At 40.9% G+C, this 15072-nt stretch overlaps 2 protein-coding genes across 5 annotated transcripts; one reads left to right on the top strand and one right to left on the bottom strand.

The window, feature by feature from the left end:
- Positions 1-1368: 1368 nt before the first annotated feature.
- tmub2 (transmembrane and ubiquitin-like domain containing 2) lies at positions 1369-5733 on the top strand. The gene is made up of 3 exons (XM_037088608.1): positions 1369-1523; positions 2818-3464; positions 4564-5733. Exons 2-3 carry the CDS (start codon positions 2833-2835, stop codon positions 4949-4951), a joined length of 1020 nt encoding a protein of 339 aa, XP_036944503.1. The 5' UTR covers positions 1369-1523; positions 2818-2832; the 3' UTR covers positions 4952-5733.
- A 966-nt stretch (positions 5734-6699) lies between these two features.
- On the bottom strand, positions 6700-13816 carry atxn7l3 (ataxin 7-like 3). Of its 4 annotated transcripts, XM_037088605.1 has the most exons (14): positions 13560-13816; positions 13089-13131; positions 12174-12273; positions 11931-12063; positions 11669-11840; positions 11478-11575; positions 11337-11359; positions 11185-11230; positions 10717-10754; positions 10545-10613; positions 10381-10424; positions 9713-9784; positions 8150-8286; positions 6700-8061 (listed from the first exon to the last, which is right to left on the bottom strand). In XM_037088605.1, exons 3-14 carry the CDS (start codon positions 12222-12224, stop codon positions 7817-7819), a joined length of 1128 nt encoding a protein of 375 aa, XP_036944500.1. In that variant the 5' UTR covers positions 12225-12273; positions 13089-13131; positions 13560-13816; the 3' UTR covers positions 6700-7816. The 4 variants fall into 4 exon arrangements, with proteins under 4 accessions (XP_036944500.1, XP_036944499.1, XP_036944501.1 ...); XM_037088604.1 differs by lacking the exons at positions 13089-13131; positions 13560-13816 and adding an exon at positions 12533-12676; XM_037088606.1 differs by lacking the exons at positions 13089-13131; positions 13560-13816 and adding an exon at positions 12370-12489.
- Between the last annotated feature and the right edge of the window lie 1256 nt (positions 13817-15072).

The following is a 15072-nucleotide window of genomic DNA, read 5'->3' as shown; positions in this document are numbered from 1 at the left end:
AAACAAAACACATTCTGGACCATAAATCACTGCGTGTTCTGTAGTCTTCACTTGTAACTCGCCACTTACAACCATTATGCATACTTACAAAAAGGGATCAATCAGGATAGTACATGATGTGGCGTACAGAGCTCACACAAACACACTGTTGTTAAAGTCACATGTGTTTAAATGTATAAGCCCTGTGTGTGTGTGTGTGTGTGTGTGTGTGTGTGTGTGTGTGTGTGTTTCAGTGTACGGGGTGGACGTGAGTTGAATCAAAGCACAAATATAAATCATGAAGAAAATATACAAAATATTTATCTGACAGGTCTATGGAAGAGGACAGGTTGTGTTGTATAAACTGGGATTGGTATTTATTTAATAAGCTGCGTGGTAAATAAACTGGGGATAGTTGTTTTTATAGTAATAATGCATTTGAGAATTTTCTGAAATAATATATGAGTTAAGAGAAAGTGAAAAAGGAGTAGGGTTGTGTACGTGTGACTTCGCTCAACCGCGTTTTGGACACTGTGACTTTTGTTTTGGTTTTTGATTATGTTTTTTTAATTTTTGGGTCAAAATAAAGTCATTCATTCATGCAGAGGAAAGCTTTTCATTAGATTTTATGTCACGTGTTCATCTTATTTTCTCATTTTCATCTAAACTTATGTGGAATTTAGCTAAAAACATGAGGCCAGACTCCTGGGAGGACAAAATTTAGTTTCCATTTTGTTTTTGGTACATTTAATTGCATATTAACAAATCTACTGAATCATTTATAAAGGGTGAAGATTAATGTTCAGGATATAAATCTGTCAGAATCCGTTTACGCAATAAAATATTCATTTAAATGTTGAAAAAAAATGTGTTTATAAACATCTGTGCATTCATTAGGTTTCTATGAATTCTATATTTATTTAGGTCATTTTGTCATTTTTTTTTTTTCATTAATGGCGACATTGATCTTGGCATGCAAGCACCTCATACAAGCCAATACAATTATTTTTTTACATTTTTTTTTTTAGCACAATGAAGAACAACAGGCGTGGCATGTCTCCTCTGGCTATGATACCATCATTCTCTCTTCTGGTGTGGTTAGACAACATTTCAGGGATTACAGAAAGGTGTGGTGTAGAAGTCGAAACTGCAAAAAATGTCCAAGATTACCCAAATTCACTATATTTGTTAAATTTACTGTAGATTTTGGCAAGTTCAGTCCTCCATAAACTCACAAAAATTATTAATTCTTTCAGTTGCAAGAAATGTGCAGCTATCTTCGCAGTGGTACATGAAATAGTAAAAATGTATCTTGAAAAAAAATACACAACAGACTTCCTCATCTATCCCCTCAGCTGTAGTTGTTGTTGGAAGAGCAACAGGCGTGACCCACTTCCTAAACAAACGCCCTCGCTGACCCACGGCGACGTGATGACGTCACAAGTCCTCATCCCCTCCTGTGTTTATTATGTGGTTGGTAAGCAGCAGCTGCTAACTAGCATCGAGCCTCGTCTTCAAACATGCTCTGAGCTCACAGCTGGCAGGTAAGATCGCTTGATATCGACACGGCGAAGACTCGCAGGCGTTCAGACGACCCCGGCGCTCACTTTGAAACAAACTCTCGGCGACAAAACACGCCGAGCAGATGGAGACGTAAACCGAAGGTCGTTTTTTTTTCAGCTAGCAGAGGAAAGGCTAGCTGGCGAGCTAACTTAGCTCGCTGACGGCGACAGCGGTGTACAATACGGCATAAGTTAGCAACACAGGAGGTTAGGTTTGAAAGCAGCTAATATTTTTCTTAGCGGGTTGACTGTCGAGTGTAATGACTAGGTGGCATGAGGAGGAAGTACCAGCACGTCTCCGAACAGCTGTGTGATGATGGGACATAGCTTCACAGCTACAGGACACAGCTGTTATGCACAGCCCTGATAACAGCGGAGCTTTATGTTGAGCAACTTTCATCCTACACAACAGCAAAGACTCCCACACATGCTAAAACCTTGTGAAGGGACTTTTGTTTTAAATGCCAGTGGTTTTAACACCGACGCTAGCTATTCATGACGAAGTTAGCTACTGAGCTCTGAGGCTTTAAAGTCTTGTTTATATGTTGATATGTGGTAAAACTCCCATTTTACTTAATGATAATACATTTTCACCACTGTTGTAAGTCAGAGCTTTTACAGTTTAATTGTTCTTGTCGTGTAACCAAGTCATTGCATGTCCTTTCAAGAGCTAAAAACAGGAACTAAAGTTTTGTTCAGTCATTATATTTGCCCTGGGATGGGTGCACAGAAACGTCTTCTCTTTTCTCTGAGATGTGCATGTGATGTTCCCTGTTTTCACTATAAGTTGCCAAGTATGACCTATTAGCTTGTTTTCTTTATTCTAACAAGTAATATTTGCATTAAAAATGTCCGATGGTTGACATTTATATTGGGCCATGTCATATAACGTGATAATAATACGTGTATTAATATATGTTACATGTTTTTGTGCCTCATAAAAGAGCTAAAGGAAACAAAAAAGGAACAAGCATTTTAAAAGGAGACAACTGACTACACCGACAGACAAAACAAATGAAGCAAAAGCAAATCTAAACAAATGAAGAGAGAGTTCCAAAGTGCAGGAGCCACTATCTCAAAAACAGAAAGTCTCCCTTTGTCTTTAGCCTGGAGTGAGGGACAAATAACAGGCTGATCAGAGGACCCCAGGGGCCGACTTGTATTATGTGGTATCAGTAGCTCTTTAATGTTGTCAAGGATCTTGACTTCTCTCCTGAACTTAGTCAGATGCCCGACTTTTTAGTTCATTTTTGTGTCGTGCTCTTCTCGTCTTCAGGTTTGGAGGACCGAGATGGCAGTGTGTGCACTGACCATGTTGGATGGGATGGAGGATGAGGTAACAGCAGCAGGCGGTGTGTTGCTCCTGGCCCTGGCCCTCGTCTTGGCTTGGCTCTCGACCCATGTGGCCGACAGGGGAGATCACATACTGGGCACCATCCTCACCGTGGGCGCCCACGCCTCTCTCATCGGACTGGGAGGCCATGACAGCTACAGCGGAGGGTCCCCCAGCGCAGACGCGCCTGAACAGCAGGCCCCTCCACCCTCGCAGGAGAACAAACCTGACGACAGTGAGTCGGGGACCGAGAGAGGAGAGGGCGAGGGGACAGGGGAGGGAGCCGAGGGGGTCAGGACAGATCTCCTGCTGGACATCCAGAGCAAACAAGCACAGGCCGGAAGACTGCACACTTCACATGAGGATGATGATGACGACGACATTGATGAGGAGGAGGAGGATGATGATGATGATGATGAGGAGTTGGAGGAGGATGATAAAAAGATATTAAAGCATATCCCCGTGTTGTCCAGCACCGTTTACCCCCCCACCACCACCACCACCTGCATCTCTGTTCGTCTGAAGTTTTTAAATGACACGGAGGAGGTAGCTGTTGTTGAACCGGAGGACACAGTGGGAGGACTGAAAAGGTTTGTTAAGCAACCCCAAACCCACAGACTTCGAGCATAGATTGTCAAGTGAATCATTTTACATTCTGGGAAATGTGCTTCTTTGTTTACTTGAGAGAGAGAGAAAAAATCAATACCACTCAGTGTATGTACTGTAAATATGAACCTACAGCGAGCAGTCTGTTTGCATGGCTCTTTTGAACAAAGGGTGGCGTCAGGGGAAAACGGCTCGTCTAGATCTCCTAAGTCAAGTTTTAAAACGTAAACACAGCACATGGCTGTATAAGAGGTTACATGTGAGTCTTTTCCGAGCAAGAAAACAAAAAAATTCTAGATTGTAACTTCTTGTAAAACCACAGCTTGTCATTTTCTTCTTTTTTTTCAAATGGGACTAACCAGATATCCTGTGATGTTATCTGTGAAGTGATATGCTCCTCAGATCACCCCATTTTGAATTGCGAAAATTGTTAGATATGTGAACGTGAAAAGGTTATTTTCAAAGAGATGAAACAGCATCAAACCTGCATTTTAGATGTTTACACTTTGAAATAACTGCATGATAAAAGACCTATGTAGGACAATGTTTGGTGCCGTGGTTTTCTACCCAGAACTTATTAGAAAAACATACGTTGCGATTCAATCAATGTGTACTGTTAAGTGCCGGGGTTTGTTTTTTTTACATGAGGCTTTGAAGGCAGCACAGAGGCTAGTACTTACTGACTGTGCTTTAGTTTAATGATGGGTGACACAAGGCCAAAACTTGTCAACAGGGACATTTAAAACTACAGAAAACCATGCAGGAAAATCAACAAACGCTGAAGCCTATACATGTGTAATCTAGGTAAACAGTCCAGCTGTAACCATGGTAACAACTGTGTGACAGGGTAACACAGTGGATGTAGAAAAAAGGAATCCTCCTCCGATTATTCCGACACCACACGAATGTGCCTACGGTAACAGAATCCTCCTACCACTGTTTTAGCTCAGCCAAGCTGCTGTGGTTTATTATACAGACATGAGGATAATTGATCTCCGCAATAAAGCAAACAAGCACATTCCCCAAAATGCTGCACTATCCCTTTTAATACATCTTCTCTTTCCCGTTTCTGTCCTTTCCCAGTAAATACTTCTCCGGTCGTGAGCATCAAATAAAACTTATCTACCAAGGCCAGCTGCTGCAGGACCCCAAGAAGACTCTGCTATCCCTGAACATCACACACAACAGCGTGATCCACTGCCACATCTCCCCGACGCTGCACGAGCCCACCCCAGAGGAGGGGGCTCAGTCTGGGGCCGGAGCCGGTTCCGGGGTCTCCGGAGGATTCCGAGCTGCCGGTGTGGCCATCAGCACCGGTAGCCTGGTGGTGCCTGTGTTTGTGGTGATACTGTCGGTGGTGTGGTACTTCCGCATCAACTACAGGCAGTTCTTCACTGCCCCTGCGACCATCTCCCTCGTGGGAGTCACTGTGTTCTTCAGCTTTCTGATATTTGGTATGCACCGCCGCTGAAAAGGCACATGAATGTTGGGAGGTAAAATAAAAATAACTACAGCAGTGGGAGGCACCTTGAGACGTGGACTAATCAAAGGAAGCTTGGTGCAGATGTCACGGCTGATTGGGTTCCTGCAGAGAGTGTGTGTGTGTGTGTGTGTGGATAGGTGAGCCTGTTTGTGCATGCACCAAGATTATAAACAGATGAGTGACTGTACTGTATACATGAGGTAAATAATAATCTGCAGTGGTTCATGCCATGTTCAAACACTCTGTCTCTCTCTCTGTCTGCTCTTTTATTGTTCGCTAAAGATCCATGATGCGTTTGTGTGTCATCGTTTTTGAGGCCATTGTTTCCGTGTTCAAACAAGTTTAAAATTAACTGATAGATGCAAGAATTGGAACCACTCACTGTCGTCCCGTTTGTGTGCCAGTTTAACTCTTTACTATTATTTTTGTGTTATTTGAACGATTCAAGCTCCGTGTAAGCATATATAGACTGTACAGCTGCCTCAGTGCTAGGCTGAAAATTGAAAATTTCAGATATTTTTGTCGCTGAAAAAACTATTGCTATGTAGAAACAGGCTAATTTAAATAATCACTAGAGCTGAATATAGACACTTTTTGAGGAGATATTGTAAATATGTTGTGTATTTTCTGTAAATAAAAACGATAGAATGAATCAGATGAACCTGCATCTGGCACTTACAGATTTGGAGGGGGGGGAACACAACCCCTCCTGATTATGCTGGACTGCTCTGGCTTCAGTGATGTCTCAAATTAAAGCATTTCAAACCAAACCTGTTTCTGTTTGTGGTCTGAAGAAGTGAGCCTCTAAGCAGGGTTCATGTTTATTTATATAGACACACCAGTATGCACAGCAGTGTAGAAAAACATGTTCCGTTATGCTCTTGTATGACGGTCACATGCTCAGGATTGTGCTTGTGTATGAAAAAATATCCCAACACTGCATTCTTTGTTATTGCACTTGTACTGCACATAGATGAACAGAGCCGCTGCTGTTAGCTTCACATCTACCAAAGTATCTCAACAGCAGTTCATTTATTTTAGTGCATATCAAAAGACTAAAGAAAAAAAGGCCCGTTTACAGTGTTCAACAGAAATGTTCAGCTCTGACAAGATTGTCCCATTCATGACATTTGGGATTGTAACGGCATGCATTTGTCTTAAGGGAGTGTGTGAAAGGAGTTATATTTTTATTACCTCCTGCCAAAAATCACTAATGATTAAAGGGGCAACAAAAGAGCATGTAAGAATTTTAGCTGAATTCATTGAAATATTAACTCTGTTTACTATCAGAATGTGAAGAAATGGCAGATTTGAGTTTCTGTGTGGCGTTTACATGCTAACCAGCTAGCCCCAGACGGTTCCGGTCCAAAAATCCTACTAGCATTGCAACAGAACCGCTCCACTGGTTCCAAAAATAACAGTCCAAACCACTAGCTGCACAATTAATTGGGCTAACTGACTCAAAACTGTGTACTTTGCCCAATTTGAAAAATGTCAATGGATTTGTGCTTGATTATAAAATTCCAATGTGGATAAACATGACAGCAAGAGTTTGAACAGTATGATGAACAAACAGATTGCTCTTGATAAAGAGGATCTTTTTTCATTCTGATGTCAGAAAGTTTGTTTTTGTTGGATGAAGGAGCATACTGGTAACTAATTTTTCCCCATTTCTGTTCTCCTCTACCTCTCATCATTTTCATGCAACACAAAATAAAATCTGCAACAATAAAGAATCGTGTTTGAGAAGCCAATTTATAGGAGAAACAGGTTAAAAATGCTTCTCTAAGACATCAACCATGACAAGTTGTGAGACCAAGATTAGTCAAATAGTGCATCAGACCTCTAAAGCGCGTAATATTTTACATTAAACATTGTTGGTTATAAGATGCAGACTCATCACTCACGATCGTGGATGACAGGTATAACTGCACCACTGATCTACTGAATGTACAATGTGATCTATGAGCAGAAGTGAGTGAGAATACACAAAGAAGTTAACGTCGGATTCATGATTACTTTCCCATCTCACGCGTCATACTGTATATATATATACACACACATGTGCCCCGAAAATATCATCAAATATCAAAATCTGCATTTACACACAAATAATAAACATTACAGTATCACTTCATAGGCACTGACAAATAAAAACTTAAATATATTGTTGATGTAAACAATAAAAAAATTTAAATATTTAAAATGGCACACATACTTTCACAAAAATGTCACATTCTAGGATGCATAGTTTTATGAAAATATAAATGATTACACACACACAGGCATACCCTCTAACTGCACACACACACACCACACGAAAAAGTGACGTTCAGCGTACAGAGGCACTCACACACACACACACACAACTGTGCAATACGATGCTAAAATTAAAAAAAAAAAAAAAAAAAAAGCCACTGATGAGTACTCCAGTATAGGTGAGTCAAATGTCCACATGTCTACTCAAAACAGAGTTAAATAAGCACACAGTCTAAAAATAGGGGCGGGTCACAGTCCTGGAGTACCTGAAGGTTTCAGAAAGCTCAAATTTAACACTTTTTATGCTCTGAAGAATAATTTGGGGTCATGAATAAGCAGTAAATCAAGCCTGTTTTCAGGTCCAGTACTTCCCTGCAGATACCCTGATGAGAAACTCTGTGACCGACCCCAATCTTTCGACCGCTGTGCTCGTAATACAGAGCGCCAAATGTTCATTTAAATTTGCCTGATTTGTTGATTCGAGGTTAAATCAATAAGTACTATAGAGTCAAGTGTCGTCCCATCCTGTTCAAGCCTGTAAGTGTACGGTATGAAAGGAGGGACTTCATCGGGGGAGGCAAGTCCTGGTTTATACTAGTTTAAGTCATCATAGATACTGGAAATAGAAGGTGCTGAGAGTTTGGGCCTCTTCTTTTTGGTCGATAAGCTGATATTACTCTGAGAGCTGCTGCTGCTGCTGCCGCCTCCACCTCCAGTCAGACTTCCCCCTCCTCCTCCCCCACCCCCTCCTACTCCTCCACCTCCTCCTCCAACGCTGCTCAAACCGAGAGACGTCCTCTTTTTTTTCTTGGGCCTCCTCGAATCTGAATGATTGGTGCCTGTGGAGAGATAATGTATCTATCAGCTGTTTTCGTGTTTAATTAAAGACAAAAAGGTCTTTCAGCATAATGAAGAGTGCTTCCTCACTGGCTTTAGATGAGGCCGAATCAGTAGGTGAGATGTCAGGGGAGTCTTCCCACTGCAGGCGGCTCATCAGGGTCTGTCCGTCTGGAATGTCAAAGCTGTCGTTCTCCACAGCGGCATCCGAGTGAGGCAGCGACGGCCTACATGAAACCCAGACACAGAGAACAAAACTCCATCTATTTGATAATCTTCCTGGTGTACTGCATACAGTTAACAGACCGCTAAAGGGGCAGGAAGATAAGTTTAATCTCTATAGCACAAAGTCAATGATTTGCACCAGTAAGGCATTTTCAATCAGCCTCCGGTCATGACCGTTAACATACTGTCTCACCTGTTTACATAACATTGCTGTTGGGTGCATACACTGCTGTATATGGTCTCTACTGTGACTTTACTGTTGTTTTCAGACACACAATGAGAGCATTTGTGTGTATAAGGAGACTAGTGGAAAATGTAAACAGAAAATCGATTGTGCTCACCCTACATTTATGTGCACTCTGGACTTTTGCTTGCGGCTGATGGCACCCTATAGGACACTAAAGTGTTCAACTAAAGGCAGAGATCAAGATTGTGGAAGTTCAGAGGAGACCTTGATCCTCAAACAGGAACCAGAAACTCATTTAAATATGTTCTGCATTTGTGCACTTCTACACAACTTCTGCAAATCCAAAACCAAAATCTGTTCTCCCCTTGAATTATTTACTATCTGGTGTCTTTTTGTGTTTGTCCTTTATGTAATACAGACACAGGTTCTTATTGATGAATATCAGCACCATTTGCTTTAGAAGAATGAAAGTGTGAGCCTGACAACAGCTCAATATGTTAAAACCCTTAGCCACCAAAATCCAGCCCCTTGATCGTGTCATTAGTATTCTTACTAGCTCATCTATTAGTCATGTCCACTGTTAGGTACAGAAATACTCACTTCATTAAAATGTTTTAACCCAGGCTGTTGAAGCAAAAGGAAAAAGGCAGTTTGCTTTTCTTTAAAAAATCCTGCCCTTCTAAGATAATTAATTTGTTTTTCCATCATTATGGTTAACACATATATAATGTGAAATATACTTCTTTGTAAAGGTTATCAAGCATTTCATTATCAGTTAAATAAAGATGATCTAAAGTTTGACTAACTTTCAATTAACCATTTATTCATGATGGTTATTATAAAGTGTTACCAAGTCGCCTGCATGAACGATGCAGGTAACAACAGAGTTTGGGGAATTGTGTCAAATCCTGATTGGAGCAGGTGCTCCTCCACTGAGAACCAGTATACTGCTGGACACGCTCTCATGACCTTTTCAATGATAAAAGGTCACAGATCGCTCAGTCCCCCTTCAGCTGCTGTGTAAGACAGTCACAACTCTGCCTCTGTCAAAGAGCTGTTACTGGCAGAAAAGACACTGAGCAGCAAAATTAGTTCTGTTCCTATCTCAAATTAATCACAAAACAGTGAACTGCATCATACACCTGCACCGTGAGGATCACAGCACTCATTCATACATGACTTTTGTTATGGACACTTGTGGGTGAGGGGAGGGGTGAGGAAGGGGGACAGGGCACACTCACGCGGACGGCCCCAGGAGGAACACCCTGACGGCCCTCCTCTGCTCGTCCGTGTGCTGGGGACATCGCTGAGACCTGGTGGGACACAAGGTGGCATTATACATCCCTAACTGTCGGCCGCCCACGGAACACAGCTTCACGCATCGCCCCGCATGCAGGGAGGGATGGAGGTGGGACGGACTGCTCCGGACTCAGTCAGTGACCAATAAAATGGCACAGAGCAGCAATGAGGTGTTAAAAAAGGTTATGAAATGTCAGGGATTGGTCACTGAGAGCGTCCTTCATGGGCTAAATAAGAATATCTATATTGTTATTGTTGTGTCTGAGATCTACGCAGATCTTTTTATTCTGGAGAAACAGACACGTCAATCCCTGGTCCAGATTTTTAAAGCAATGGAATACAATGACTTGCCACCTGTGTGCCCGAGTTTGTCCCGACATACATGATCACTTCCATAAATACACGGATTAATTGGATCATGTTTCTAGATTCAGGTTCAGACAGTGAAAGTGATTTAGTTCTTATGATGTTTCACAGAGGGGTCAAACTGAAGTAGCTAGAGACACCGATGTCAGAATTTGGATTAAATAACATGGCGTCAGGTGATTTTAGAGTGGAGACACTTCATCACTACTTTTGTTTATGTGCCAGTGGTTTACACAGTAATTACCTGGTACACATCTTCTTGGTGTGCTCAGAGATCACCCCACATTGCTGTCGAAACAAACACAACATTAAAATCTGTTTGATTAAAGGAGATTAGTAAAAAAAGAAAAGGACTGCTTATCCTGAAAAACATCTACGTGCTTGGGCACATTCAAGCAAGTCGCTTACCGTCGTTAAAAGAGATCTGACTTCATCGGGGCCTAAAGTTTCATAACTGATGCCAGTATTATAGTTGTACTGAAATGAAAGACAGAGAAAACATTATCAGTACTTTGTACAGTACAAGTTGGAAGGACTTGGTGGTCTCGCAGGTAACAATAACAAAAGAAGGATTTGTCACCTTGTAAGGCTCCGAACTGACGCTGCCTCCAAGGTCACCTGTAAAAAAAGAATAGAAATAAAAACATTCAGTTATCATAACTTTTATTTCACATGCACAGATAAAACCACTAGAACATCATCAGTATTTAAGTCAAAATCATCTACCAGGAATATTTTTTCAGGATCAGGATCGCTAGAGCTTGCACGATGAAAGTCTGGTCAATAATTTGCATAAGTCTTCTTCATCTGTGCTGATATTTTTGGTGTGGATCAGTAAATCGTAAAGGTGAACCTTTGTTTGTTTAACCTTTCTACACTACACCGTGGTTGGCATTAGACTGCAGGTGTCCAAACAATGACTGAGGACACAGAACATCCTGATCTGCAACATGACCCATCACAAGCTTCGAGGCAGCTGAAGGGACCAGGTGCAGACGATAATCATCTCAAACAATGACACCAGAAACTAAACGCCTGATAAACTCACCATTTTTGTGTTTTACAGATTTGGATCGTCTTGGGGAATTTTGATTCTGCACAAAGAAAGTTATTCACATTTGATAGACCACATTATGCACTCATCATTCATACTGTATACCGATATTGTCTGCATGAGAGAGAAAACAAATGACAAAATACCTTATCTGACTTTCTCTTCTTGGCTGTAACATGGAAACATGTTTGTTTATCATATGACATCAACCAGGACTCTTGCTTAATTATTCTCTTAGCAAAGTGGAAAGCAAGTTAATGAAGTTAAACTTCTCTTTTAAAGCTAACCTTTTTTTTCTGCCCCGTACGACCAGTCGTTATCATTGAGGTCATCATTGTCTTCCTGATCGCTCTCTGATTTGCTCATGTTGTTATTGCTGGCTAGCCTGTTAAAAAACAAAAAAACAAAAACAATCAAACAATGTGATCAATTATTCACACCAATTTTGGATGAGCACAGCACTCCTTTACTGACCGACCTGCGGTTGGCGATGCGGCTGCTGTTGCGGCCCATGCCGAGACATTTCTCCAAGTGCGGAGCGAAGCGAGAAGCTGCTATCAATCTTTTGCAGTTTGGGCACTCGCACTCTTTGTTTTTCCACTGATTGTACACTTGGCCAAATATGTCCACTCCTGGCTGATCAACAATTTCTGGTGGAGGGAAAAAAAAAAGTATATATATAGTAATCAAACACACCAAAGAGATATGGACCAGAACGAACTGGATGTCATGGTACCAACCAAACTCCTTCATGCTCTCTTGGTCCGTTTCATCCAAGAAGAAGTAGCCCTGTTTCACAGCACGATGAACCTCAAAGCACAGGCCCAAACAGGCATCTTCCACCAGCTCAGAGTAGATGTCATGGACCAAGGCCTGCAACATGAAGACCAAATACAAAATTGCCGTTGCCACATTAAAAACAGAAGACAGACATAACGTTTGACTGTTAAAGGAAGACTTAAATGCTTTAGATATTCAACAACCTCCAGCTTGGTGTTGTCTTGGCCTGACAGGGGCATATCCTCCATTTTCATTTGAAAATCTGGATGGGAAATCTTGATAGTAGGGTAATGGGATATTGACCTACGGATTTCAAACAAACAACCAAAAAAAACAAAACAATTTACAATCATGAGAATGTCAGCATGGTCAAGGTGCAATAGATAAAAGACTATTCACCCAAAAATTTAAATTAAGTCACTTCACAGCAAAAGAGCATTGTGCAGAAAACCTAAACAACTGCCTCAGACTTGAATTGGGAACAAAACAACAACAGTAAATTGGCAGATCATCTATACAGATTATCTGGCACAAGATCCAAAATTGATTTTACGTTACTAACACTGAAGAAATCTTCATTGCGGCCACTTAACTAAAAGCATGGCTGCACAAAATCAACCATGCATCGAGGGTGTAAATAGCAACATTTCAAAACAATTTTGGATCTTGGGGCTTCTTGGATTATGTCAGACTGTCTGTGTGTCAGTTGTTTGTTTACATTTTAAAACAAGTCTCCATCTACTTTAGTTGCTTAAGAGAATGTTGCAACACTGTTCTGCTGTGATGCTCTAGAAATGTTTCGTGACATTAAGGCAGGAATTTTATCTGAATTTTAACGATATTAATAAGGAATAATTATGTTTGTTCCATAACTGAATAAACAAGTTGCTTTCAGAGAAAAAAAGGGTCCTCATCTTCAAGCAGTAAGAAACTAGAAAAGGTGGCAGGGTCTGCCACATATACACAAAGTAAAACAGTATGAAACTGAGTTGTCCTTTTTGTTTGGTGTGTTTACACTTAAAAAAATTAAATCTGTCAATGAAGATTTTTCTCTTCTGATTCAAATGTCTCCCACCCCCCAAAAACAACAAAGTGCACCTTTAAGAATCAAAACTTACTTTTAAAACTGTTATCCACACTAGTTGCAGGTGTGTCTTCATTCTGTAGAAGAGAAGGATTGATTAATAAATGTAAGGTGTTGGCAGATAGCCTGGATCAATCTATCTGTCAGGTGAGGTCAACACAGGTCCAATTATCCTCATATTTACACTACATACAAAGCAACAACAGCCACGTACATACATAAAACACCCATCTAGCGAGCGTAAGTGGGAAAACATCGAGTAGAGAGACGTTATAAACGCAGGTACCGACTGTAACGACTGTTTAACGTCAACCAACCTTACTTTTTAGCGTTAGCATTTGCTAGCTAGTCCTGCTTACCCGACTCGCTAGTTTAAGGTGAAATAAAAGCGTCTGTGTGAGGTGTAACGTGACACACACATAGAAACAGACACAGACACACACTGTAGTGACGTTATGTTTTTTTTTTTTTTTTTTTTTTAATTTAACCCGACGTTTCCTCTTACCCTGTCATACCGAGAAACTCAGCCTGAAGCAGGCAGTTTCTGTGAGGGACGCAACATCACCGCCGTGTCAGTCCACGTGAAAGACGTTAACAAGATGCCCGGCGCTCAGCTGCGATCAGCCCTTTGTGACAAATACAAACAAAATGCTCGTTTGAATTGTTTGTTGTCGCAGCTGTGGGTTAAATTAACGTTACAAACCCGCCTGACGACGAGGAGGCCAACAACGTCTGAGCAGGGAGAAAAATAAAACTGACTTCCGGTTTCAACCTTCAAAATAAAACACACAACGATGCTTCCGGTGGTGACTGTCGTTTTACCTTGTATTTGCCACCTGTCTAGCTTCAAAATAGTAGTCTGGCAACTCTATTGTCCTCTCAAAACAGCTTGGTTATTCAATTATGGATAAAGCTATGTATTATTACCTCAATATTTTTGTAAATACTTATATTTTGAGTTTGGATTACTTCTCCAAAAACAACATAGGGCTCCTCTAACTACATATGCAGCTTGATTGTGCAAGCAAAGCACATGCTCAGTTTTTAAAAGATGAGAGAAAACTACTGCAGTGGACGAAGTGGTTGAAATTGGTTCCACCTGAACCCAATGAGTAGACATTTATAGCCTACTTGTGTAACGTTGTTACGCTATTAAATATAAATGCTTGTGTGATTTTGTCTACTCACAAAAGCATCCTACACTCATGCTTTTTCTGATACCACTGTCCGCCTTGTTGTATCTATATTTGGCAAATACTGTCATTGACAGACCAGTAAAAGCTGTGGTTGCTAGGAGATCTTGTGTGACGCAGTAAGGCACTATGGATGATTTTATTTTGAAGGTGCAATCCTTGTGCTTCCGTCATTACTGACCGACTTGCTATCAATTTAAGACATTAATAACAGAACATGGGTTTTTAGCTTGGTATCTGTGATCGTTTGGTCGAGCCTGAATGGTTGAATGAGGTCATCGGTACCAGTAATACGCACTATGTGGCCAAAAGTATATGGACACCTACATTTATGTCATATGTCATTTCACAAGTGTGGGTGTTAATCTGCTGCTATAGGAGTTTCCATTGTTTTGTGAAGGCTTTCCAACAGATTTTAGAATCCGAAGGGATTTCACCCACATCACATTGGGAGAAATATTATTTATTTATGGGGATTTTTATGAAGCTTTGTGCATGTTGAAACAGGAAAGGTTGTTGTTGAAACTTTCAAGGCTGGATTACCAACAAGCCACGATGGGCACCTACCCCAGGACCTCCAGAAGTTCAGGAGTCCTTATTTATTTTTCCTTTTATTTTGAAATTTGTAAGGCTATACAACAAAATAAAGGTCCGGCTTCATTTCATGAACTTGAAGCTTCGTTTTGGGCAGAGTCCTGTTTTAGAAGTAGCTTAAGACCTTTGAAACCTATTTTCAACCTGGGATCAGGAACCCTAAAGTGGTCATGATATGAAATCCACACAAAATCTCTTATTTTCCTGATTATATCTCCTGAAATAATGTAT

Source organism: Acanthopagrus latus, chromosome 23 (assembly GCF_904848185.1).
Source record: "Acanthopagrus latus isolate v.2019 chromosome 23, fAcaLat1.1, whole genome shotgun sequence".
Classification (NCBI taxonomy): Eukaryota; Metazoa; Chordata; class Actinopteri; order Spariformes; family Sparidae; genus Acanthopagrus; species Acanthopagrus latus.
Note: the sequence above shows the minus strand (reverse complement) of the source record. Positions and strands in the feature narration are given on the sequence as shown.

Excerpts from the sequence above, each read along its gene's own strand:
- tmub2 (XM_037088608.1), top strand. The coding sequence starts at position 2,833 with ATGGCAGTGTGTGCACTGACCATGTTGGATGGGATGGAGGATGAGGTA. Across the intron at positions 3,465-4,563 it reads ACAGTGGGAGGACTGAAAAG|TAAATACTTCTCCGGTCGTG; the intron begins GTTTGTTAAGCA and ends GTCCTTTCCCAG.
- atxn7l3 (XM_037088604.1), bottom strand. Across the intron at positions 11,841-11,930 it reads AGAGAGCATGAAGGAGTTTG|AAATTGTTGATCAGCCAGGA; the intron begins GTTGGTACCATG and ends TCCCTCCACCAG. Across the intron at positions 8,062-8,149 it reads TTCGGCCTCATCTAAAGCCA|GCACCAATCATTCAGATTCG; the intron begins GTGAGGAAGCAC and ends ATCTCTCCACAG.